This window comes from Scyliorhinus canicula, chromosome 6, assembly GCF_902713615.1.
Source record: "Scyliorhinus canicula chromosome 6, sScyCan1.1, whole genome shotgun sequence".
NCBI lineage: Eukaryota > Metazoa > Chordata > Chondrichthyes > Carcharhiniformes > Scyliorhinidae > Scyliorhinus > Scyliorhinus canicula.
The window spans coordinates 108,526,000-108,551,178 of record NC_052151.1 but is presented as its reverse complement, the minus strand read 5'-3'; the positions used below and the strand labels follow the sequence as shown (position 1 = coordinate 108,551,178).

At 44.8% G+C, this 25,179-nt stretch overlaps 1 protein-coding gene across 3 annotated transcripts; it reads left to right on the top strand.

The window, feature by feature from the left end:
- Nucleotides 1–891: 891 nt before the first annotated feature.
- On the top strand, nt 892–22,797 carry LOC119967384 (trace amine-associated receptor 1-like). 3 transcript variants are annotated; one of them, XM_038799881.1, is made up of 3 exons: nt 893–1,084; nt 15,872–16,034; nt 21,493–22,797. In XM_038799881.1, exon 3 carries the CDS (start codon nt 21,599–21,601, stop codon nt 22,637–22,639), a length of 1,041 nt encoding a protein of 346 aa, XP_038655809.1. In that variant the 5' UTR covers nt 893–1,084; nt 15,872–16,034; nt 21,493–21,598; the 3' UTR covers nt 22,640–22,797. The 3 variants fall into 3 exon arrangements, with proteins under 3 accessions (XP_038655810.1, XP_038655809.1, XP_038655811.1); XM_038799883.1 differs by lacking the exon at nt 893–1,084 and adding an exon at nt 14,760–15,144; XM_038799882.1 differs by lacking the exon at nt 15,872–16,034 and having other exon boundaries at nt 892–1,084.
- Nucleotides 22,798–25,179: the final 2,382 nt, after the last annotated feature.

Sequence of the window (25,179 nt, the reverse complement as noted above, 5' to 3'; positions counted from 1 at the left end):
AAGATGCACAAGAATACTACCACCTTCAGACTCTCCTCCAAACCATGCACCATTCTGATTTGAAAATATGTCACTGTTCCTTCATTGTTAATGCGGCAAAATCCCGGAGCATCCTCCCTAACAGCATTGTGAGTCTTTCTACAACACATGAACTGCAGTTCAAGAAGACAGCTCCCACCATATTCTCTAGGGCAGTTCAGAATATGCAATAAATGCTGGCTTAACCAGTGACACCCACATCCCATGGACAAATAAAAAATGGTCTTTTGGAATGGGAAAACCTTCACCTCATTGTTTAAAATATTCAAAGTGTGGAAATAACTATATGATATAGTAGTTTACACCTCAGATTGTATAAATATTTAACACTTCTAGTTGAGAGGTAGGTAATAATAGAACTATGAACCCTATTGCCTAAGTAGGTGGAAGAAAAGTGACACATTTTATTGCCCTTTATATGTACTATAAAATTGTCATTTATGCAACATGTTCCTATTAACGGCATTAAACTTTGTTTGCTTTCATTTTAAAACACAAAATTTAATAAAAAACAAAGTATTTTATAAGCAAGTAAAATAAATTACATTCTGGGATTGTGAAATATCTATTCTTGGATAAATGCGTATGTTAAAAAGTTAATATTGGTATTTACTTCTGGGCAATGCAATTATTATCAGAACTTTTGTTCCCTTAACAACCCATTCATTGATATTGTTTGCCATTAGCCTTATGTTTAATTGACATTTTGAATGTAAAGGACATTGTCAAAAAGGCATTTGTACAGAGCACTTCGTAGTATAAGGAATAATGACTAACTACTCGCTTTATGTAAATATTTGTGAAGGGCTAATACAGTGTTGTTCATAAATAGAGAGAATATTCTCTAATGCCCATGCAGTCCTGGGTGTTGAGCCTGTTGTTTGTCCCTTGAGTGAATAACCTGAATTCTTGGTTTGCATCTTACAATGACTGTGGCTAAATCTGATTCATAGAACAGATTAATTTGAAAGTATATAAACAATACTGATTTTAAGGAGGTAAGCACTGATGATGACAGGGGTCAGTGAGGCAAGAAGTATATGTGGTAAGTATTCAGTTTTGATTCAAACCCATGAAGTTTACAAAGCTTTATGGTGTGCATGCTTAAATTTTCTTGAAAATATACTTGTAGTAAACTGAGAAATTATCAGATTAATTGAAGATTTCATAATCTTTCTCTTCTGATAGGTGACCTCATCATGTGTACTATAAGCATGTTGTTGCTACACGATATGGTCTTAAAGAAAATCAAGCAGAAAGTATTTGTCTCTTATAAACAGTAATTGTGAATCTCAGTTATATTTCCATTTTTAGTTATTAAATTCTTGTAAATTGTAACCATAATGTGCTCAGTTAGTAATTGATAGGTTAATGCATTTGTATACATTAACTTCTCTATTTTAGCAAAAGTATTACTACCTCATTAGGATAAGGTTATTCATGCGTTGACGTTGTCATCTTCTAAGTGCCATATTGTTGAGTGAAGTAGATGACCATGGGCTTCCAAACTTTAGAATCATTGCAATAGTGAATGACTTAGTTGTGGGAGTTCGCATCAAGCCAGTCTTTAATGTTATCTAGCTGCTTCCATCACTATCAATCTCTTATTTTGTTTCTATTAATCTCTCTGGTGGTAATTAGGCACTCCAACCCTTCTGCATGGATAAGTCCAAATAATTCCTTATGTCTTGTTTTGGCATTATTTAAGAGTTCTCTTTTTCTTCTGATCTCATTCATTACTTCTTTGTCAGCTTATCCTGAGAATCTTTCATAAACAGCACATACCGAAGCTATTGGTTGACTTTTCTTCCTCTTTCCCAATGCTCCAGGCTTCACATCCATAATTCTTTAGTGACCAGGCAGAACATTTCAGTACATGGATTCCCATTTCAATTCAATAAGGGGGCAGCAGGGTAGCATGGTGGTTAGCATAAATGCTTCACAGCTCCAGGGTCCCAGGTTCGATTCCCGGCTGGGTCACTGTCTGTGTGGAGTCTGCACGTCCTCCCCCTGTGTGCGTGGGTTTCCTCCGGGTGCTCCGGTTTCCTCCCACAGTCCAAAGATGTGCGGGTTAGGTGGATTGGCCATGCTAAATTGCCCGTAGTGTCCTAATAAAATAAAAAAAAGTAAGGTTAAGGGGGGGGGGGGGTTGTTGGGTTACGGGTATAGTGTGGATACGTGGGTTTGAGTGGGGTGATCATGGCTCGGCACAACATTGAGGGCCGAAGGGCCTGTTCTGTGCTGTACTGTTCTATGTTCTATGTTCTAATTCAACTTGTCATTTCTTAGAAGGTGCTTAATTTTGCCCAATCTTTCTTCAGGTTTCAGTACTGCTTTTAACATTGCATGTTATTGTCCTTCAATTCACAGATTGCTATTTCATTCCAAAGAGGTGTTCCACATGAGCTACTTCTAACAGTTTGTTCAAACTGAAACAAATGTGGGATTACATGTGTGTGTGTATGTGTGTGTTTATGTGTAATTTTGTGTTTTGCATATGATGTATATTTGTGAGTATGGTGTACGTAGGTAGGTGTGGCGTAAATGTCTGCTTGGTGTATATGTTGTATGTTTGTGTGTTTTGTATGTATAGCTTGTGGGCATACCTGCAACGTTAGTCTGTATGCATGTGTGGTGTATATGTGTGCGGTGTGTGTGATATGCGTGTAAATATATGTGTATGAGCGTGTATGAACTTTCCCAGGTTCCACTATTCAGAAATGACAACACTGAATTTATCCACTTCCCATCTCAACCTTCCACCCCGCAACCCCCCCCCCCCACCGCCCCCGCCCCCCCCCCCCCCCCCCCCCCCCCGCCCCCCACCTCCTCACGTGCCCCCAGTGCAAAAACCACCTCATCCTCTGCTGAACCCAGCAAGAATGGACCACCTGGGAATTGGCAGGCGAGTTCAAATTGAAGTGGCGTTTTAGATACTGGACCTGTTCTGCATACACATTTTGACAGACATATTTTTGGCAATGTGTGAGGACCATACCTCCCTGGCATTTCAGGCATCCATGTCATTTTAGCCAGTCAGTCATTAAACAGGTAATTCTGAAACACCACAAAATGTATCCTTGGAATTAACTCTCTGCGAGTTCCCACAGCTCTCTGCTCATTGCTGTTATTCTATTCAGGTCTTTCCATAAGCAGGACCAGGATCTCAACTTTGGACTTCAACATGACCTTACTCTATAACTGAGCCAACTGAATACTATTCTCATCATTCTCCTTGTGATGTCTTGTGATCAGTCTCTCTTCCTTTTGCATTGTTTCTGTAACTCATCAAAACATAAAAAATTGATTTTGGCAGTGTGCTGCTTTTCTGCTCATCCATTTAAACAACTGGTCTATATATATATTTCATATAAGGCCAGCACATAGCACAGTGGTTAGCATTGCTGCATACAGCGCTGAGGATCTGGGTTCAAATGCCGGCTCTGGGTCACTGTCAGTGTGGAATTTGCACATTCTCCCCGCGTCTGAGTGGATTTCACCCCTGGAAACCCAAAGATGTGCAGGATAGGTTGATTGGCCATGCTCAATTGCCCCTTAATTGGAAAAAATAAATGGGTACTCTAAATTTATATTTTAAAAAATACATATTTCATTTAATGTTCTGTAGGATTACATTTTAAGCTCTATAAAACATATTGTACAAAATTTACTGTTGATTACACCTACCCTTTGACTGTTCTGTGTTGAGTGATGTGGTTAGGTCTTTAGTCGGAGCATACCTTTGTGGTCTGATAAATGAAAGAATAATCATCAACTAGGATTATTCCTTCAAGTCACAGTTAAATAACCTGCTGATGAACACTACCTGGGATCACAAATGCTTGCCAGCCACTTAGAATCAGGTATCAGAAGGCATTCTATGGAATTATACACCCAAAATGAAACATTATGGGCGAGATTCTCCCAAAACGGGAGAAATCGTAAAGCTGCCGTAAAACCCGGGCGGGTTTTACGGCAGCGCGCCCCTTCCCGACGGGGGACCGATTCTGGTCCCCGGTCGGGGCTAGCAGCCTGACGCCGTAGGCTCCAGCAAGACGGGCTTAACGAAAATCGTTAAGCCCGCTTGCCGGAGTTAGCGCCGGCTGACGCGTCATATGATGTCAGCCGCGCATGCGCAGTTTGGAAGACTCCAACCCGCGCATGCGTGGTACGGCCGTGCCAATCGGTGCCATGGTTATTAATAGCGAGTTTGTGACGCCGGTTTTACGAACGGCAAGACCAGGTGTGTTTGCCGTTCGTAAAAACGGCGGAAAGGGCTGGGACTTCGGCCCATCTAACAGCTGAGAATCGCTGCCGGCCGTAAAAAAACGGCGGCAGCGATTCGGGTCGGGACTTCGGCGGGGGGGGGGGGGGAGAATAGCGGGAGGGTGGCAAAAATGTCGGGAAGGCCCTCCCGCTATTCTCCCACCCGTCGTGGGGGGCGGAGAATTTCGCCCTATGTCTTCAGGTCAGAGAAAGGGGAGAGAAGAGGATTTGAAAAAATTAATATCACTTTTGAGCTGAAGTATCAGATTCCAGTTATAAGAAAGTGTAAAACTTCTTATGTGTAAATGCATAAGCAATGAGAATATTAAATAATTATCTCCCAACATTTTTGCTGTGTTACAGATTTGATAACGCTGAAAAATTCTATTGATTAGATCTAAATCTTATTGACACATCTCACTATTTAAACATTTCACCTGCTATTAGGCTACTTAAAAAGTAGAAAATGGTTCATATGACGCAAAAATAAATAAGAAATGTCATCAATTTATGCAAGCCAAACAATCCAGTTAGTTATTAAGAAAAATCAACATGTTAAAATTTCTATTCCAATTCTATTCCCACATACAGGTGCACTAAGGCAGACGTCCGTCTGTTTCCACAGCTAGTAATTCCCAGAACAGGTCATTAGTCTGTCACCAGGAACTTATAGCTTGTGGGGCGTCACTCCACATCTAGCGTGGCTGACCAGCAGTCCCTCCCACTCTTACCACCAGCCGTTCATGTGTTTGGAAGGATCAGCAAGCTGATGCACTCAACCTGTTTGACCGCATTATGAACTCACATTCACTGGCCATCGGGTATCAGGGTGGGACTCAAAGTCGCTTCTGCTTTGGAGGAAGTGATACTACTCACTACGCTACAGGGCCACATGTTAAAAATACCCATTCATATTTTTACCGTCTAAGATACCGTTTAATAACAATAATAATCTTTATTATCCAAGTAGTCAATGAAGTTACTGTGAAAATCCCCTAGTCACCACATCCCGCCGCCTGTTCGGGTACACAGAGGGAGAATTCAGAATGTCCAAATTACCTAACAGCATGTCTTTCAGGATTGTGGGAGCAAACCGCAGGGCCCAGAGGAAACCCACGCAGACACGGGGAGAACGTGCAGACTCCGCACAGTGACCCAAACCGTGAATTGTACCTGTGACCCTGGAGCTGGGAAGCAACAGTGCTAACCACTGTGCCACCATGCCGCCCCTAATTTTCCAAAATACAAATTATTTCCTTTTCATAAATTGCAATGATTTTACTTCTGACATCAAAACAACCTTGTGACATAATGGGTGCTTTATATACCCGTGCTAGTGCTAGTGATTTATATACAACATGAATAGCTCAATATCAGGTTTATTCAAGATCTTTAATAGAAACAATATAATCAAATACTTTGGAATTGCCTGCCCAGTAAAACAGCTGAAGCTACCCCGTTGAATGTTTTTAAGGCAAAGGTAGATTTTTGAACAGCAAAGGAATTAAGGGTTAAGGTGAATGGCGGGTAAGTGGAGCTGAGTCCACATAAAGATCAGCCATGACTTCCGGTGATGACGATTTGCTGAGCAGTTGAACATCAGGTGGCTCTCCTCCCGCGGACCTACAAAAGAGCCATTTTTCATCGAAACCCCCCCTGAAAATTCAACCCCCAAGCTTAGTAAAACGAGGGTAAAGAGAGAAGGGGAAAATGCCCGGAAAAAGTCAGTCGAGGGCTAGAGCAGAGACCAGGAATGGAAGGAGCCTGGAGCAGAAACAGTCAGACGGGCCAATCAGCGCACGAGGTGGTGGAGCCCAAGTTTCACCGGAGCGAGAAAGGCAGACCAGCCGCACACAAAGCCCTCCCTCACCGGGGGTAGCTGGATGGCATTCTTCTCGGAAACACTGATGGAACACAGGCAGGAAACGAAAATGGACATCCAGGCAGCGGTAAAGGGCGCAATAGTCGAAGCATTGGCACACATGCAGCTCTCCCTGGAGAAAGCGGAAAAGAGACTAAAAGCCCAAGATGCGACGATCAAAGACATGGAAAGGGCTGCAACAGACCAGAGTGACCAGATCATTGCCTGGAGAAAAAGCAGAATAAGCAGTTAATGGCTATTGAAGCATTCTTTCTGACGGCAAATGAGCAAATTAAAAGCAACTTATCCTTCACCATTTAATATATTTTATAACTTTATAATAAAGATCACGACATAGCTCTGGAAGTTGGTAGAAGCTGAAATATCTTAAACTTATCAAAAATATATTGGGTCTGAATTTCTATGGAGTGTCAATCAAAGTCAGGGCAGGCTGACTGTGGAGGGTAGTGTGCTCCTGAGGCCTTCAGCTGAGGGCTGGAGAGTCAGAGGTAAGGAGGCCATGACCCCTTTCTTCAGCAGTAGCTCATGGGGATGGTGGGGGGATGCGTTGTTGGCTGGGGTGACCGGGGGATTGTGTCATGCCAGGGGTTGGGGTGAGTATGATGCGTGTCAGCATTATATTTACCTAGGATTTTAATTAGAACATAGAACATAGAACAGTACAGCACAGAACAGGCCCTTCGGCCCTCGATGTTGTGCCGAGCATTGTCCGAAACCAAGATCACGCTATCCCACTCCCTGTCATTCTGGTGTGCTCCATGTGCCTATCCAATAACCGCTTGAAAGTTCCTAAAGTGTCCGACTCCACTGTCACAGCAGGCAGTCCATTCCACACCCTAATCACTCTCTGAGTAAAGAACCTACCTCAGATATCCCTCTTATATCTCCCACCCTGAATCTTATAGTTATGCCCCCTTGTAACAGCTACATCCACCCGAGGAAATAGCCTCTGAACATCCACTCTATCTATCCCCCCAGCATCTTATAAACCTCTATTAAGTTGCCACTCATCCTCCTCCGCTCCAAAGAGAAAAGCCCTAGCTCCCTCAACCTTTCCTCATAAGACCTATCCTGCAAACCAGGCAGCAATGCTTCCACATCCTTCCTGAAATGAGGTGACCAGAACTGCACACAATACTCCAAATGTGGTCTCACCAGGATCATGTATAGTTGCAGCATAACCCCACGGCTCTTAAACTCACGCCCCATGTTATTAAACGCTGACACCCTATAAGCCTTCTTCACGTATCTATCCACTTGAGTGGCAACCTTCAGAGATCTGTGGACATGAACCCCAAGATCTATCTGTTTCTCCACATTCCTCAGAACCCTGCCGTTGACCCTGTAATCCGCATTCAAATTTTTTCTACCAAAATGAATCACCCCGCACTTAAACTCCATCTGCCATTTTTCGGCCCAGCGCTGCATCCTATCAATGTCTCTTTGCAGCCTACAACAGCCCTTCACCTCATCCACTACTCCACCAATCTTGGTGTCATCAGAAAATTTACTGACCCACTCTTCAGCCCCCTCCTCCAGTCATTGATAAAAATCACAAATAGCAGAGGACCCAGCACTGATCCCTGTGGCACAGCGCTGGTAACTGGTCTCCAGTCTGAAAATTTTCCATCCACCACCACCCTCTGTCTTCTATGTGATAGCCAGTTACTTATCCAATTGGCCAAATTTCCCTCCATCCCACACCTCCTTATTTTCTTTGTGAGCCGACCATGGGGAACCTTATCAGACGCCTTACTAAAATCCATGTATACGACATCAACTGCTCTACCTTCATCTACACACTTGGTTACCTCCTCAAAGAATTCAATCAAATTTGTGAGGCAAGACTTACCTTTCACGAATCCGTGCTAACTATCCCGGATTAAGCTGCATCTTTCCAAATGGTCATAAATCCTATCCTTCAGGACCTTTTCCATTAATGTACCGAGCACCGAATTAAGACTAACTGGCCTATAATTACCAGGGTCATTCCTATTCCCTTTGTTGAACAGCGGAACAACATTCGCCACTCTCCAGTCTTCTGGCACTATCCCCATAGACAGCGAGGACCCAAAGATCAAAGCCAAAGGCTCTGCAATCTCATCCCTTGTCTCCCAAAGAATCCTTGGATATATCCCATCTGGCCCAGGGGACTTGTCGACCCTCAGGTTTTTCAAAATTGCTAATACATCCTTCCTCAGAACATCTACCTCCTCCAGCCTACCCGTCCGTATCACACTCTCATCCTCAAAAACATGGTCCCTCTCCTTGGTGAACACTGAAGAAAAGTATTCATTCAATGCCTCTCCTATTTCTTCTGACTACATGCACAAGCTCCCACTACTGTCCTTGACCGGCCCTACCTTCACCCTGGTCATTCTTTTATTTCTCACATAAAAGTAAAAAGTCTTGGGGTTTTCTTTGATCCGACCTGCCAAGGACTTCTCATGCCCCCTCCTAGCTCTCCTAAGCCCTTTTTTAAGATCATTCCTTGCTACCTCTTAACCCTCAAGCGACCCAACTGATCCTTGTTTTCTCATCCTTACATACTCTTCCTTTTTCCTCTTGACAAGACATTCAACCTCTTTTGTGAACCATGGTTCCCTCACACGGCCATTTCCTCCCTGTCTGACAGGGACATACCTATCAAGGACAAGCAGTATTTGTTCCTTGAACAAGCTCCACTTTTCATTTGTGCCTTTCCCTGACAGTTTCTGTTCCCATCTTATGCTCCCTAATTCTTGCCTAATTGCATCATAATTACCCCTCCCCCAATTATAAACCTTGCCCTGCCGTATGGCCCTATCCCTCTCCATTGCTATAGTGAAAGACACCGAATTGTGGTCACTATCTTCTAATTCATCTAACTTCTCCTGGGTAACTACTACTCTAAGTCAATAAGTGGTGGGGGAGTGCAAGGGGCAGGTGTGGGGAGTGTGGTGTTTTTTGTATTGCTTAATTCACGATGGTTGGCGTAGTGTTCGCAAAGACCACAAAGTAGCTTGAACTTAAACAAAGCTATAAATGTATTAATACTCCTAACTTGGATTCGACATGTACTCCTAAAGAATACACAGTTGATTTTGAGGTTGGTCGCGACTGAGGGCAGTTTAAAAGAAAAGTCAAGAATCAAGAAAACAGTTCAAGGGGACAAAACCTGCGAATCACGGGCTTTCCAGAGGGGATCAAAGGTAGGGACCCCATAAACTATTTGGCCCAAATGCTGGGTAACCTGGTAGGAAGGGAGATCTTCCCCAACCCACCAGAAATAGACAGAGCACAACCAAAGTTCGCTGCAACTAAAGCTCAAAGCCAGTGTCCAACCAAGGGCAGTAATAGTGTCACGTGAGTCTCCCTTTAAGAAACGTTTAGTCTTACCACATGACTTGTAGCACAGCTTCAGTGATGGTGGAACTGGGCTGTGGCTGTCAGATGAGAGGGGGTTTAGGTTTTTGGTTGTAGTTTCGGTTTGTTGCGTTGGCCTGCAGAAGAGAAGCAGTGTTTCCCGGTTTTCATTTTAAGCTATTCCAGTGACTGAAAATATATTGGGTTTGGCAAACTGACTTGGTAACTTTAAAGATAGAGTTGCTTTCCAGAAGGAGTTTTGAATCTGCTGGTTGGAGGCTGATCTCAGGGAAAGGACCAGTCCCATTCAAGTGAGATTACAGTTTGCCGGGCCATGCCCTTGGAAGGGGTTTTGGTTTATTGGTTTATTGGATTTTGTATTGAATTGGAACAGTTACTAAGGGAGAGTCATTAAGAGTTATATGCATGGATTACTGTAGCTGTTGTGTGTTTTTTTGTGTTTGTAATTGATAACAAATTCTTGTACTACATCTGTTAACTACATTCTTATAATAAACTTTGTTTTGATAAAAGCACCCAGGAAGTCGAATGAATCACACCTGAAGTACATTTTGGAGTTTCTAAGCCCTGGCACATAACAATCGCAAAACTGCACCAATATCAGGACCGGGAGAGAATCCTGTGCTGGGCCACGCAGTCCAAGAACTGCATCTGGGAAGGACACAAAGTTAGAATTTACCAAGTCGTTGGGGCTGACCTGACCAAGCGCCGGGCCGAATTCAACAGAGCAAAGGCCGCCCTGTACAAGAATGCCATATGTTTTGGTATGCTGTACCCAGCCATGCTCTGGGTCACATACTGGGGCAAGGAACATTTGTTTACAGCCCGGCCGAGGCGGACAGGTTTGTGGTGGACTGTGGGCTTGGGCAGCAACTACAAGAAAAGCGATGAGGAGCTCACGGGAAAAGACAGCAAAGCGGCAATGGGCTGACACGGGGAGGTGAAGAGAGTAAACCCTCTCCCTCCCCACCACAACATGTACAACAGCAACCCATCACCTAAGAGACCGCTTTACGCGGGAGAACGTGGCCTCCTTCGAGACAACGAGGGTAGCGACAAAGGGATGGCAGAGTGACAATCAGGTAGAGTACAGGGTAAGACGGGGGATAGAGTGAGCAGGAACTCCAGAGAGCGGGCGAGGAAAAGTGGGACAGTAACTCACGGGTGGGGGGCACACCACATTAGCGGGTAAGGAAGGGCTGGGTGGGACAGACCTACCATTCCTGTTACGGGACAAGGGCCAGAGGGATGGCCACAATAATTAATAAGAGGACAATGTTCACAGTGACAAGGAAGGTTACGGACCCAGGGGGACGGTTCATCATGGTCAGCGGTGTCCTAGAAGGGACACCGAAAGTCCTCATTAACATGTACGCTCCCAGCTGGGACAACACAGAATTTATAAAAAAGACCATGGCGGAAATGCTTGACATAGATATGCACCAACTGATCTGGGGAGGTGGTGGGACTTTAACTGTATACAGGACACGTCGAACCCCAAAAAGGGAAAGATCTCCAACATGGCAAAGGAACTCGGTCTTTTTATGGAGCAGATAGAGGCGGTGACCCATGGCGATTTACCCGCCCACGGGAGAAAGAGTTTACTTTCTTCTCCCCAGTATATAATGGATATTCGAGGATCATCTTCTTTGCAGTGCAAAATCGGTGCTTCCAGGGGTGATCAAGGTGGAATATTCCGCAATTGTAATCTCCGACCACGCTCCACACTATATGGATGTGACGTTGGAGACAGGCAGCGGCCATTGCCCCAGATGGAGGTTGGATACTGCACTACTGGCCGACAAGGCCCTTGGTGAGAAAATATCACAGGCCATAGCCAAATACATAAAAAAAACAGCCAAAACGTGGAGCTCTCACCCTCCATGTTCTGGGAGACGCTAAAGGCTGTGATAAGGGGAAAAATTTTAAAGGGCAAAGAGACAGGGAGGAGAGGGCGGCAAGGCAACGCTAGTTGAATCCATACTGGAGATGGACTGGAAATACTCCAAGGCCCCAACCGTAGTGCTTCTGGCGGAGAGGAAAAACCTACAGATGGAATTTGACCTGCTCTCCATGAGGAGAGCGGTGCACCATCTCCGCCAGGCACGGGGGACACTATATGAATACAGAGACAAAGCCGGCCGCCTGCTGGCACACCAGCTGAGAAAGCAGGCAACCACAAGGGAAATCGCACAAATTAGAGACAGCAGAGGCACATTAGAAATAGACCCAGTCAAGGTTAACAAAGCCTTCGAGGACTTTTACCCCCAGTAGTGAACTCGGGGCTGAAACAGTTCCTCGATGGACTGGACATGCCAGTCATGGGGAGGACAGGAAATGGGACCTAGAAGCACCGCTAGAACTGGGAATATCATGGAGAGTATTAGCTCCATGCAGACAGGGAAGGCCCCAGGACCGGTCAGTTTCCTAGCGGACTTCTACAAAGAACTCACAACAGCACTGGCCCCACACCTGTGGGAGATGCTCACAGACTCACTGGCGAGAGGTACACTGCCGCCTACAATGGCACTAGCCTCAATGTCGCTAACACCTAAAAACAACAAAGACCCAACAGATTGCGATTCCTACAGACCCATCTCGCTGCTAAATGGAGACTCCAAAATATTGGCCAAAATCCTAGCCAAGAGGCTGGAGAACTGCATAGCAGAGGAGGCCGCAGAAGACCAACGGGCTTTGTCAAAGGTAGACAGCTAACATCGAACATCAGGCGCCTGCTAAACTGGATCATGACCCCCATCTAGGGAGAGAACACCTGAGGTGATCGTCTCCCGAGATGCAGAAAAGGCCTTCGACAGAGTTGAGAGGAAGTACCTCATAGAGATGCTGGAGCGGTTTGAGCTCGCAACAGGATTCACCACCTGGAACTGGTGGTGTATCCCACTCTCCCTGGCGGGAGAGTGCAGACAATCAAAATGAACGTACTGCCCAGATAACTCTTCCTACTTAAATCCATCCCAATCTATTTCCCCAAGGCTTTTTCCAACTCACTGGAGAAACTAATTATGGTGTTTGTGTGGGGAGGGGAGGGGGGGAAGAATGCAAGGATCCCAAAGAAGGTCCTACAGAAAGCAAAATCCAGAGGGGTGCTGGCCCTCCCAAACCTGCAGTATTGCCACTGGGCAGCAACAGCAGAAAGATGGATATTATTATTATTATTATAAAGGAGCCAGAAGCCAAGTGGGTGCATGCGGAAGAGGCTTCATGCAAGGGGACCTCCCTTCCGGCCCTCTCCACCCCACCCAAGAAGAACTCAAGCAGCCCAGTGGTGGTGGCAACACTCCAGTCCTGGAACCAGCTACGACAACAATTCGGCCTAACCAAAATAACCGATAAGGCCCCTATTTGCAACAACCACAGGTTCATGCCGGCACTCGCAGTCACCATCTTTAAAAGATGGAGGCAGGACGGGGCGACATTGACAGTTAGAGAGCTATACACCGATGGTAGGGTCACAACACTGGATGAACTGATGGAGAGATTTCAATTGGCAGGGGGCAACGAATACAAGTAACTGCAGCTTAAAAACTTCCTAAGGAATGAAACAATGGCATGCCCATGACTGCCATGACAGTGACTACTATGAAAAGGAGAATGAACCTACTATGAACCTCCTATATGAACTAGGAGAATTACTGGACGCAGACATTCTAGGCATAGGGAACTGTAGTGGCCTGTATGGACGATTGATAGAGAGGGCCGACGCCAAACTGGAGGCGACAAGGAGGAAGTGGGAGGAAGACTTGGGGTTTGAAATAGGATGGGGATTCTGGAGTGAAGCAGTACACAGGGTCAACACCACCTCCACATGCGCAAGGCTCAACCAAACATAACTAAAAGTGGTACTTGACCACTTGACCAGAACCTGAATGAGCAGTTTCTTCCCAGAGGTGAAGGATAAATGTGAACGGTGCCAAGGTGGCCCGGCCAACCTCGCCCACATGTTCTGGTCTTGCTCAGACTTGCTGGGTACTGGACAGCCTTTTTCATGGCAATGTTCAAGTTGGTGAGGATGAGGGTCGAGCCATGCCCGAAAGTGGCAGCCTATCAGACGCTAGGTCTGTTCTTGGAGAGGAGGGTCGAAGCCCTTGCCTTTGCCTCCCTGATTGCCCGCCATAGAATTCTGCTCGGCTGGCGGTCAGCAGCATCACCTAAAGATGCAGACTGGCTGTCCAACCTATCGGAATTTCTCCAAATGGAGAAAATAAAATTCTCCATCTGTGGGTCGGAAGATGGTTTCCACAACAGAGGAACCATTCATTCCCGGGGAAACAAGAAAATGTAACCAAACCGAGCGGGAGGGGGGCAGCAGAGAAGGGGGGGGGGGGGGGGGGAACAATGGAGGAGAACAAGAAGGGAGAAAAGAGAGGGGAACACAAGCTGGAAAGGAAACGCAGGGGAACAAAACAGCCGTAATGAATGCAGCAAGGTGAAAAGGGAACAACAGAACCAAAAGAAGAAACGGTCTAAAGTCTAAACTCGTGTAAATAAACAATTTTTAAAATGACCAAAATGTAAATAGTATTAGCGGCACAACCCAGGTGCACTCCCTTGCAAAAGCCTTATCATTCTGTATGTTTTTAATTTCATAGAATTTACAGTGCAGAAGGAGGCCATTCGGCCCATCGAGTCTGCACCGGCTCTTGGAAAGAGCACCCTACCCAAAGTCAACACCTCCACCCAAACCCCATAACCCAGTAACCCCACCCAACACTAAGGGCCATTTTGGTCACTAAGGGAAATTTATCATGGCCAATCCACCTAACCTGCACATCTTTGGACTGTGGGAGGAAACCAGAGCACCCGGAGGAAACCCACGCACACACGGGGAGGATGTGCAGACTCCGCACAGACAGTGACCCAAGCCGGAATCGAACCTGGGACCCTGGAGCTGTGAAACAATTGCGCTATCCACAATGCTACCGTGCTGCCCGTAATGCTGTGCAATGTACAACAAAACCCAATAAAAACATTTTTTAAAAAAAGATCAGCCATGATCTCATTGAATGGCGGAGCAGGCTCGAGGGGCCAGATGGCCTACTCCTGCTCCTAGTTCTTATGTTCTTATTAAATGCTTCAGATAAATGTTTGGTTAACATCAGTCCTTTAAACTCAAGATGTTCCACCTATGCAATATTTCAACAGAAAAGATTGCTTGTTGATCTTAATTTAAGGTTTCATAAATAACAACAATGAAAAGGTGACTTAAGTGAAAGATATTTAAATACCCTTGAAAATGAAAGTGACTGTTCAACTTGACAATTAGATGTCCTTAAATGTTTTCTGGCTACCAAAAGCAATAATTTCTGTTGCAACTTAACTATTACAATGCATTGATTATTATTCTATAAGTAAACCTCATTATAGAAAAATATTACATGGCACAGTATCCAGGTTTTGTTCATTTAAATAATATATAATTTATTATCAGTGATGCATACTGACATATCGAACTAAACATCAACATATGTTCCATAGATTATTATCACATATTGGGATAAATGAGAATTAATCATTGTGGATATATACCTCAGACATAAGAGGATTTCCATAAATATGTTTAGAAAGCAAAAGTAAGTGAATTCACGTGTATTATATGTGTGTATAATGCTATATCTATACTTTATATATGATTATAAAATGTTCAAACACAATTTTTATTCTTGAATAATTAAACCTTTTTTTTCTATTTCATGGGATGTGGATGTCACTGGCTGGGTCAGCATTTTTCCCATCCCTAATTGTCCTGGAACTGAGTGCCTTACGAGGTCATTTATTTCAGAGGGCAGTTAAGAGTCAACCACATTGTTGTGGATCTGGAGTCACATCTCGGCTAGAGCAGGCATTTTTAAACTGAAGGCCGTGACCCGCGGGTGGATCGCGGAGGGGTGTTGGGAAGGTCACGGAGCCATCCATTGTGGCCTCACCAATCACGGGAATTCAGGCGCAACGGCCGCAGCAGCCAGCTTTTAAGAATGCCGGCTGCAAGCGTCATTAAAAATGACGGCCGCAGCAGCCTTTAAAAAGGCAGGCGCGTTGTGCATGCGTGCCCGCTCATCTATGCGCATGCCCGGAGCTCAGTGAGAAACACCGCCTCCTCCTGACGTCAGCGAGCTGATCCAGGAGAAGATTTTTTTTTAAATTAAATTCAATCTTCCTGCATCTGTTGAATATGTTCAATGGCTGAGCCTGCAGAGCTCTCTTTGATAGTGAATTTTAGAGATTAAAATGATTCACAATACTTTGAGTTAACTAATTCCTCCTCATCTATGTCTAAATTCATCGCATTGTAATTTGCAGACTATATCCCCAGGCTGTAAACCACCCATCTGAGGAAAACTTACATTCTGCATCTGCTCTGTAGAGTCCTGAGAGAATAATGCCTGTTTCAATGAGGTCATTTCTCATTCTTCGCTACTCTAAACTATAGAATATAAGCCCAGGCTCACCTCTCACATAAAAGGTAAGAGAAAATGGTGGGACGCGAATGTCGGCCGGCGTGGGTCCCGAAGGATGGCCAGTTGGTAAAAATGGGTCCCAAAAGAAAGTTTGAAAAACACTGGGCTAGAGCAAGTTAGGATGGCAGATTTCCTTCCCTGAAAGACATAAGTAAGACTTTTCTCACCAATTGGCACAGGCCTGGATTTTCTGTTTCACAACGCTGGCAGCAGAGTTCCCGATGCAACAGGGAATCGGGCGCTAGAGGAAATTGAGATTGGCGCTGGGTGGCGGCGGACGCAAATCTGTTTTTGATGATTTGGCCCCCTGCTGGTGGCGGGATCGGGGTTCGCACACACACGCCAGTGAGAGAAAGCAAATGGGTTTTGATGACCCATTTGCATCCATTTAGTGGACCATCACCAGAACTCAAGGCCCGTGTGATTCTCCGGTCCTCTGGGCCAGGAATCACGGGGGCGAGGATCACTTTTGGTATTTACTAGCATGGCTCTGACTTGGGCCTCGCGGTGGGGCAAGGCTTTAACTCATTAAGGAAATTGCCCACAAAGTCCATTGAAGGGCAACCCCCCAACCATGCATGATCTGAACACCCCTCCCCTCAAGATACCCCCACCATCTCTCCAGAGACCCCCTAAAATGGGAGACCCCCAAGGACCCCCTAGATAGGGAGAACTCCCCAGAGACTCCCTAAATAGGGAGACGTCCCACACAGAACCCCCATATAAGGAAACCCCCAGGGACCTACTAAATAGGGAGACCCGTCACAGAGACCCCATAACTAAAGGAACCTCCCACACAGACTCCCTAACTAAAGAAGGACCTCATGGAGACTCCTAACTAAAGGATCTCCCCCAGAGACTTCTCCCCCCCAGAAATAAGACCACTGTCTGGAAGCTAGAGAGCAGTCAGTCAGGCCGGAGGGTGTAAAAAAAAAACTATTGCAGTGACACTCATCTGGGCATACATGTGCTGGCTCAGTCAAAGGAAGCACCTTGTATCCATTTCTGGAAAGAAAAAAGCAATCACCTGTGTTAAAACCCCTCAGATCCTTTAGCTGCAAGCCATTCGTTCATTTCTCTTAGTGGGCTGTGATTGACACATTCCACAAACACACCTACCAGCCTTGCTTCATTCATCTCCCTTTATAGAGGAATCACTCTGAAGTGCTGTAACCACAATGTTTACAAACATCAACCACTTCAAAGAGAGTTAAGTGCATTCCAATCAATCCTCTTCACGCTTGAGTGATTTTGAAGTACTTAGCTTGTAATTGACAGCATTTAACTATGGGGAAGGATATTGAATTGCTTCCTGATCTGTGCTCCCAGAGTGAGTTAAAATCAATCGCAATTCAACTCCGGTGGGAGAACATTGGGCTGGATTCTATGATTTTGAGGCTATGTCCGGTTTTACGATGACAAAATCGATGAGGCCCCAGGACCGATCCTCTGACCCGTGAGGGGCTAGCTGTCGCGCCACGTAAAACACACAGCCTTCCCGATATAAAAGTCTGGAGAATTGCTGGATCCGTCATCACGCATATGTACAGTGACGACCTCCGCGGTCACGCTGTACAACATGGCGCTGGCCGTGCGCGGACCTGACCTGCTAGATAGTGGCCTTCTTGACACCCCCTTGCCAACCCCCGGGCCATCCCCCACCAGTCCCCCCCACCCTCGCCGAAGCCACCCCCAACCAACAGCACAGCCTCCTCACGCCCCCTGACTACATTGCCGCTGGAGACGGTCCGCCACGCTGGGTTCACAAAAACTGAGAGCACACATGTCCCACCTTGTCCCACACATGTCGGGAACTCGGCATATCATGGTCGGAGCACGGGGGAGAACTTTCAGGTACATTGAGGCCGTCCTAACGGCGTGCAGCGTACTCCTTGATTACGCCATTTTGGAGGAGGCGGAGCATCTGAAAATAGGCCCCACTCCCGATTCAGTCATAAACAAGAGTTCTCCGCCCGATCACTGATTATGATATCGGCATTGGGCAACGGATGGCCTCCCAAATGCCGAATTTTGTCCATAATCACCATTACTGAGAGGAGCTTTATATTTCAGATTTATTAATTGAACTTAAATTCCTCCTGCAGTTATGATGGTGGAATCTGAATCCATGTACTCAGAGCATTAATTTGGGTTTCTTCATTACTAATTCATTGATATCACCACTGTACCACTGCCACTCCTCAAGCATAAAATGACCATTTTCTTCACAGGAAATTAAGTTAATTACAGACATGTGATCTTAGCACCTGACAGCCAATTTAGGAACATCAGAACGTAAGCCTGGTTGTTGGAGGCTAACTTTCACAGTTCCAAGAGACCACTGCAGCCATTTCTCAGGGTAGTGACCTCAGCACAATCAGCTTCAGCTGTTTCATCAATGACCTCCTCTCCATCATAAGGTCAAAGGTGAGAATGTCCACTGATTGCACAGCTTTCAGTCCCATTCATAAGCCCTCAGATGCTGAAGCAGTCCGTACCTGCACACAGCAAGACTTATGCAACATTCAGACTTGGACGGATACATGACAGCTAACTTTCATTCCACACAAGGGCCAAGCAATGACCATCTCCAATAAAAGAGAATCTACCCATCTCCATTGACATTCAACTATATCACCATGCCTCAAATCCCCACCATTAACATCCTAGTGGATACCATTGACCAGAAACTTCATTGGACCAGCTATATAAAAGCTGTGATACAAGATCAGGTAGGAGGCTGAGAATTCTGCAGTGAGTAACTGATCTTCTGACTCCCCAAAGCCTGTCTACAATATGCAAGACACAAGTCAGGATTGTGATGGGAATCATTTCCACTTGCCTGGATGAGTACATACTTCACCAACACACAAGAGGCTCAGCACCATCCAAGGAAAAGCAGCCCATTTGATTGGCAACCTATCCACCACTTTAAACATTCACTAATTTAATTAGTGGTGCACAGTGGCAGCAGTGTGTACCATTTACAAAGTACATTGCAGCAACATGTCAATGCTTCTTAAACAGTACCTTCCAAACTCATGACCTCAACCACCTAGATTAACAAAGGCAACAAATGTATGGAAACACCGACAAATCCCATTCAAATCACACACATTCTGACTTAGAATAATGTCACCATTCCTTGCCTGCTGCTGGTTAAAAATCTTGCAACTCCGTCACTGAAAATTTTGCAGGTGCGCCCACACCTAATAGACTGCAGCAGTTCAAGAAGGCACACCACCATTTTCTCAAAATTAATGAGAGTTGGGCAATAGATGTTGGCCTTGAAAGTGATCTCACATCCCAAGAACAAATAAAAAAAGTGAGCCTTCCTTCAAAATGACTAAGCTAAACTCCTACACCAACTTCACTTTCCTGCCCTCATACTGTCATAATGCTTGATTCCATTAGTGCTCAAATATCTATCAGTCTCTGAATTGAATATAGCCAATGGTTGAACATTAATGGCCCTCAGAGAATTCCAAAGATCAGAATCCTCTGAGTGAATAAATATCTCCGTATCTCAGTTCTAAATGGCCAATTCCAAAAACCAACAAAGTACACTTAATTGTACTGTTTATGAAAAACAATTCATTTTGCCCAAGCTTTTTGTCTTGAATTCATCAGGGTAAATGCAAGAATGCTAATTTTCAAAATCATATTTTACCACAGAATTAACCAGTGAGATACCAGATACATGGGGCACGATTCTCCAAGCCCCGCGCCGGCCGGAGAATCGGCGCAATCTCGCCACGCTGCCCTGACTCCGGCGTGCGAATCTCCGAGGTGCAGAGAATCGGCGCCATTTACACCGGCACATTTGGCACGGCGCTGGTTGCGGGCCACTGTACGAGGCTGGGCCGCCGATTCTCTGGCCTGGATGGGCCAAGCGACCGCGCGGAAAAATCAGAGTCCCGCAGGCACCGTCCACACCTGATTACTGCCTGCGAAGGGCCGGGGGACGGCCTGTGGGGGAGGAGAGGGGCTCTGTCCCTGGGGGGGGCCTCTGATGGGGTCTGGCCCGCGATCGGAGCCCACCGATCGGCGGGCCGGCCTCTTCCCCCCCCCGGGCCTACTTTGTTGCACGTCCGGCCCCAGAACCCCCATGTTGCGGCGGGGCCAGTGCGTTCCGTAAAGCCACCGCGCATGTGCAGGTTGGCACTGCCCCCAGTGCGCACCAGGAAGTGAACCTCTCCAGCACCATGTTGGCCCCCTGGTGCCTGCACCCGTTTCGCGCCATCATGAAAAGTGACGGCATTCACGACAGCGCGGGCACTCTGTCCCGCGATCGGAGAATCGCACCCATAAACTTGGCAACTGGCTGGTTAAAACAAACAGCATGTTCCTTCATTTATTCAACACAGGCAATACTCAACCACCCTGCACTTGCAAAATACCAAATAAAATGCTTACTGTTGGGTGCGATGCCACGATTTCGTGCTAGCTGAACAATCCTGAATGTGCAATAGCTACACTAACAGTGAATTTAAGATAATCAGTCAAGCCTAATAATGTTGCACCTTTACACTTGCTGGAAATGACATCTGGAGAGACCAGTTCTCTGCAAGCAAAAGGACCTTTTTGAAAGGGGTTGGGGAGTTATTAGTCTCCCATTTTTCTCTCAGAGTCCAATCAGAATCGACCTGCCAACAATTCAGGCCTTTTTTCTTTTGTGGTATAAACTGCTGTGATCATTTGAAATTTGGCATTCTTGCACTTGTCCTGATGAGTGCAAAACGATAAGCTTTGGCAACATGTCTCTTTTTTTAGCATTACTCATTTAGGGCAGCACGGTAGCATTGTGGATAGCACAATCGCTTCACAGCTCCAGGGTCCCAGGTTCGATTCCGGCTTGGGTCACTGTCTGTGCGGAGTCTGCACATCCTCCCCGTGTGTGCGTGGGTTTCCTCCGGGTGCTCCGGTTTCCTCCCACAGTCCAAAGATGTGCAGGTTAAGTGGATTGGCCATGATAAATTGCCCTTAGTGTCCAAAATTGCCCTTAGTATTGGGTGGGGTTACTGGGTTATGGGGATAGGGTGGAGGTGTTAACCTTGGGTAGGGTGCTCTTTCCAGGAGCCGGTGCAGACTCGATGGGCCGAATGGCCTCCTTCTGCACTGTAAATTCTATAAATACTGTTTCTGTACAAAGATCTTCTCAATCAAACCCGATACTGATCTAATTATCATGTAAAAATTAGCAATAATTCGAGTAGATTGGATATACATTGACCATAATGTCAGAAAGTTGTTTTAATGTTTGATATGAAATCAAATACAACTTGGAAAATATGACATACTATTCTAAAAGGACTAATATTTCTAGTATGTCATACTTTATTTCATAATCATAGAAGTTTGCTTAATTCATATAAACATAGACATTTTGAGCATTTTAGCTTGTTAGAGTAGGTACTGGAATTGAAAAGAATCATTATTTACTTTGTTTTGAACTTCTTCCAGCATATGTTGATGGGATGAAGAGGCAAAGCAACAAAGTACCGGATTCAATAGCGACTTTGGACCAGATTGAGAAGTCAAATACTGATGAGCTTTTAATGGAAGAACGATGGACACAAATCTATCTGAGACAACAGAAGCCATTCAATGCTGTTTTGAATTTGTAAATGGATCTTGCCCTAAAGCAACCCGATCAAATGGCCTTCGGTATACAATGTATATATTTATGGTGCTAATGATTCTCTGCACTCTTATTGGTAACATGTTACTCATCATTTCGGTTTTGCATTTCAAACACCTTTATACACCTACCAATGTTCTTATTCTTTCTTTGGCGACAGCTGATTTTCTGTTGGGCTGTTTGGTTATGCCTTACAGCATGGTGAGATCTGTGGAAACATGCTGGTACTTAGGGCAGTTGTTTTGCAAGATTCATTCCAGCTGCGATATCATGCTCAGCACAGCTTCAATATTACATCTGTGTGTCATCTCTGTTGACCGTTACTATGCAGTGTGTGACCCACTGAGATACAAAATAAGAATGACTTTCTCGTCAGTGAAGTTGATGATCATCTTCAGTTGGGCCATTTCAGCTGTTTTTGCTTTTCTCTTAATCTTTTTAGAATTAAACCTAAAAGGGATTGAAGGGTTTTACTCCAATCATACTGCTTGCTATGGAAGCTGCGTAATTATGTTTAGTGAAATATCAGGGGTGGTTTCCTCGATGATTTCTTTTTACATTCCAGGAGTCACAATGTTGTGTATTTATTGTAAGATTTATTTTGTGGCTATGAAGCAGGTCAGATGCATAAACAGAATAACAGTTCAAATTTCAAGCCTCCAAGATAGCAAAAGTGGATCTTCACGAAACAATGAAAGAAAAGCTGCCAAAACTCTAGGGCTGGCGATGGGTGTGTTCCTGATGTGTTGGACTCCATTTTTTATTTGCAACACAGTGGATGGTTTTGTCAATTATACAATCCCACCCGTTTTGTTTGATGCTCTTGTTTGGTTTGGTTACTTGAATTCTACATTCAATCCCATAATCTACGGCTTCTTCTTTTCTTGGTTTAGAAAAGCTGTATCAATCATTTGTACATGCAGGATATTTCAGCCAGGTTCTTCTAGATCGGACTTTACCATTGACTAAACTAAACATAAATAGCAAACTGTGCGTAAAACTGGATAGCAAACAAACTATTTTTCAATTTGACTAATTTGCACTGGTAATGTTTTTATGCATGTGTAAATGTTGTGAATATAAATTTTAAAGGGTTGGTTTTGAGACTTGCCCATTCTTCAACAATCCAGAGGTCCAAGCCTCACTTCTATGTTGCTGACTAGTTGCAAACGGTGAACAGACATCCCACTGCAACTCAAGACTTTAAAAAATATATTCGTTCATGCACTGTGTGCTCGCTGGTTAGGTCAGCATTTATTGCGCATCCCTAATTTTCCATGAGGAGGCGGTGGTAAGCTGCCTTCTTGAAACCACAGCAGTGCATGTGTGGAAGGAGCACCCACAATGCTATTAGAAAGGAAATTGCAGGATTTTGACCCAGCGACAGTGAAGGAACAACGATATATTTCCAAGTCAGGGTAATATGTCGACTGGAGGAGAACTTGCAGTTGCTGGTGTTCCTATGCATCTACTGCCCTTGTCCTTCCAGGTGTTGGAGTTGGCAGATTGTAAAGCTGTTGTTGAAGGAACATTGGTGAATTGCTGCAGTTAATCTTTTAGATAGTACACACTGCTGCTACTCTGCGTCAGCACTGGAGAGAGTGAATGTTTAAGGTAGTGGTTGGGGTACCAATCAAGCTAAGTGCTTTGTCCTGGATGGTGCTGAGCTTCTTGAATGTTGATGGAGCTGCACTTATCCAGCTTCACAAAATCATAATCTGAAAAAAAGATTGTGGGATATTTAAGGAACAACCCACAGCAGCCTCTTTAGGAACCATCTTTTATTCTGCTTACATTTCAGTTGAAACTTTCATGATCTTAGATGCACAGAACAGGTTTCACACATTTATAATTGAAGTTACATCCGGATACAATGTACGCCTTAGGACATGGGTTTGCTACCTTAATGAGGCTCCTGCCAATTCAGGTGGACACTTCAGTGACCCGTGTAAAGGTTGCCAGGAAAATAACTATGTGTAAGATTAGAGCGGAAGTTGGATGATGAAGCGCACCATGGATGGCAGGACTGGTCCCATCCTAGTAATGCCTGGCTGTCTGCATTAAAATCCTTAACTCTCTGGACTTCTCAATATTTCAGGAATACATGCAATTTTAATTGTCATATTAGACATTTTTGAGCCAATTATTATTTTAAATAAGAGCATCAGATGCTAACTATGTGACAGTTCTGACTTAGAACACCGTTTTCCTTCTATATAAGTTGAATAGGCTCCCTGTGAGCAACTTGGGTCTTCCAATGAGAATATATTTTAGCTTGTGTCATTTAGAATTAACGCTGAATTTTTAAAAAAATCTTGAAAGAAGTGTGGGCGTGAGTGGCTTAGGCGGCATTTAGTGCCCACCCCTAATTGTCCTTCACAAGGTGGTGGTGAACTTTCTTGAACTGCTGCAGTCCATGTGGTGTAGGTACAGCTACTCTGCTGTTAAGGAGGGGGTCCAAGGATTTGAAACATGGACAGTGAAGGAACAGTGATATATTTCAAGTCAGGATGGTGAGTGGTTTGGAGGGGATCATGAAGGTGTTTCCCATGCACCTGCCACCCTTGACCTTCTAGATGGCAGAGGTCACAGGCTTGGAATGTGCTATTTGAGGATCCTTGGTGAGCTGCTGCAGTGCATCTTGTAGATGGTACATACTACTGCTAGTATGTGTTCGTGGTGGAGGGAGCAAATGTTTAAAGGTTAAGTTAGTTGCTTTGTCCTGGATGGTGCTGAGCTCCTTGAGTGTTGTTGAAGCTGCACTCATTCGGCAAGTGGAGATTATTATTCCAGCACACTCCTGACTTCAACTTTGTAGATGGTGGACAGGCTTTAGGGAGTCAGGAAGTGAATTACCCACCGCAAAATTCCCAGCCACTGACCTGATCTTATAGCTACAGCATTTATATGGCTGGTTCAGTTCAGTTCAGTTTCTGCCCAGTGGTGATCCCCAGGATGTTGATAGTGGAGGATTCAGTGATGATAATGCCATTAAATGTCAAGGGCAGATGCCTTCTCTCTTATTGGAGAGCTGGCTGTGAATGTTACTTGACACTGACTTAATTGTGAGCACAAGCTTGAATATTGTTCAGGTTTTGCTGCATATGGACACAAACTACTATCTAAACATTCTCTCAAAACACTATGTGTTGTTATTCAGGTAGGATTCCTTTGTATCCATTCCTTTGTATTAGTCAATGCATGCATGTATTCCTTTGTTCATGTAGAACGTTTCAGAGAAGTATAAAAGTAATATGGTAGTGATAGTGGGGGATTTCAACTTCCCCAATATTAACCAGGGAAGCCAAAGTATGAAAGACTTAGAGGCAGCAGAATTCTTAAGATGCATCCAGGAGAACTTTTTAAGCCAGCACGTAGAAAGACCTACAAGAGAGGGGGTGATCCTGGACTTCATTTTCGGTAACAAAACTGGGCAAGTGGTTGAAGTATCAGCGTGAGAACATTTTGCAGACTGTGAACATAACTCCATCAGATTCACGATTGTTATG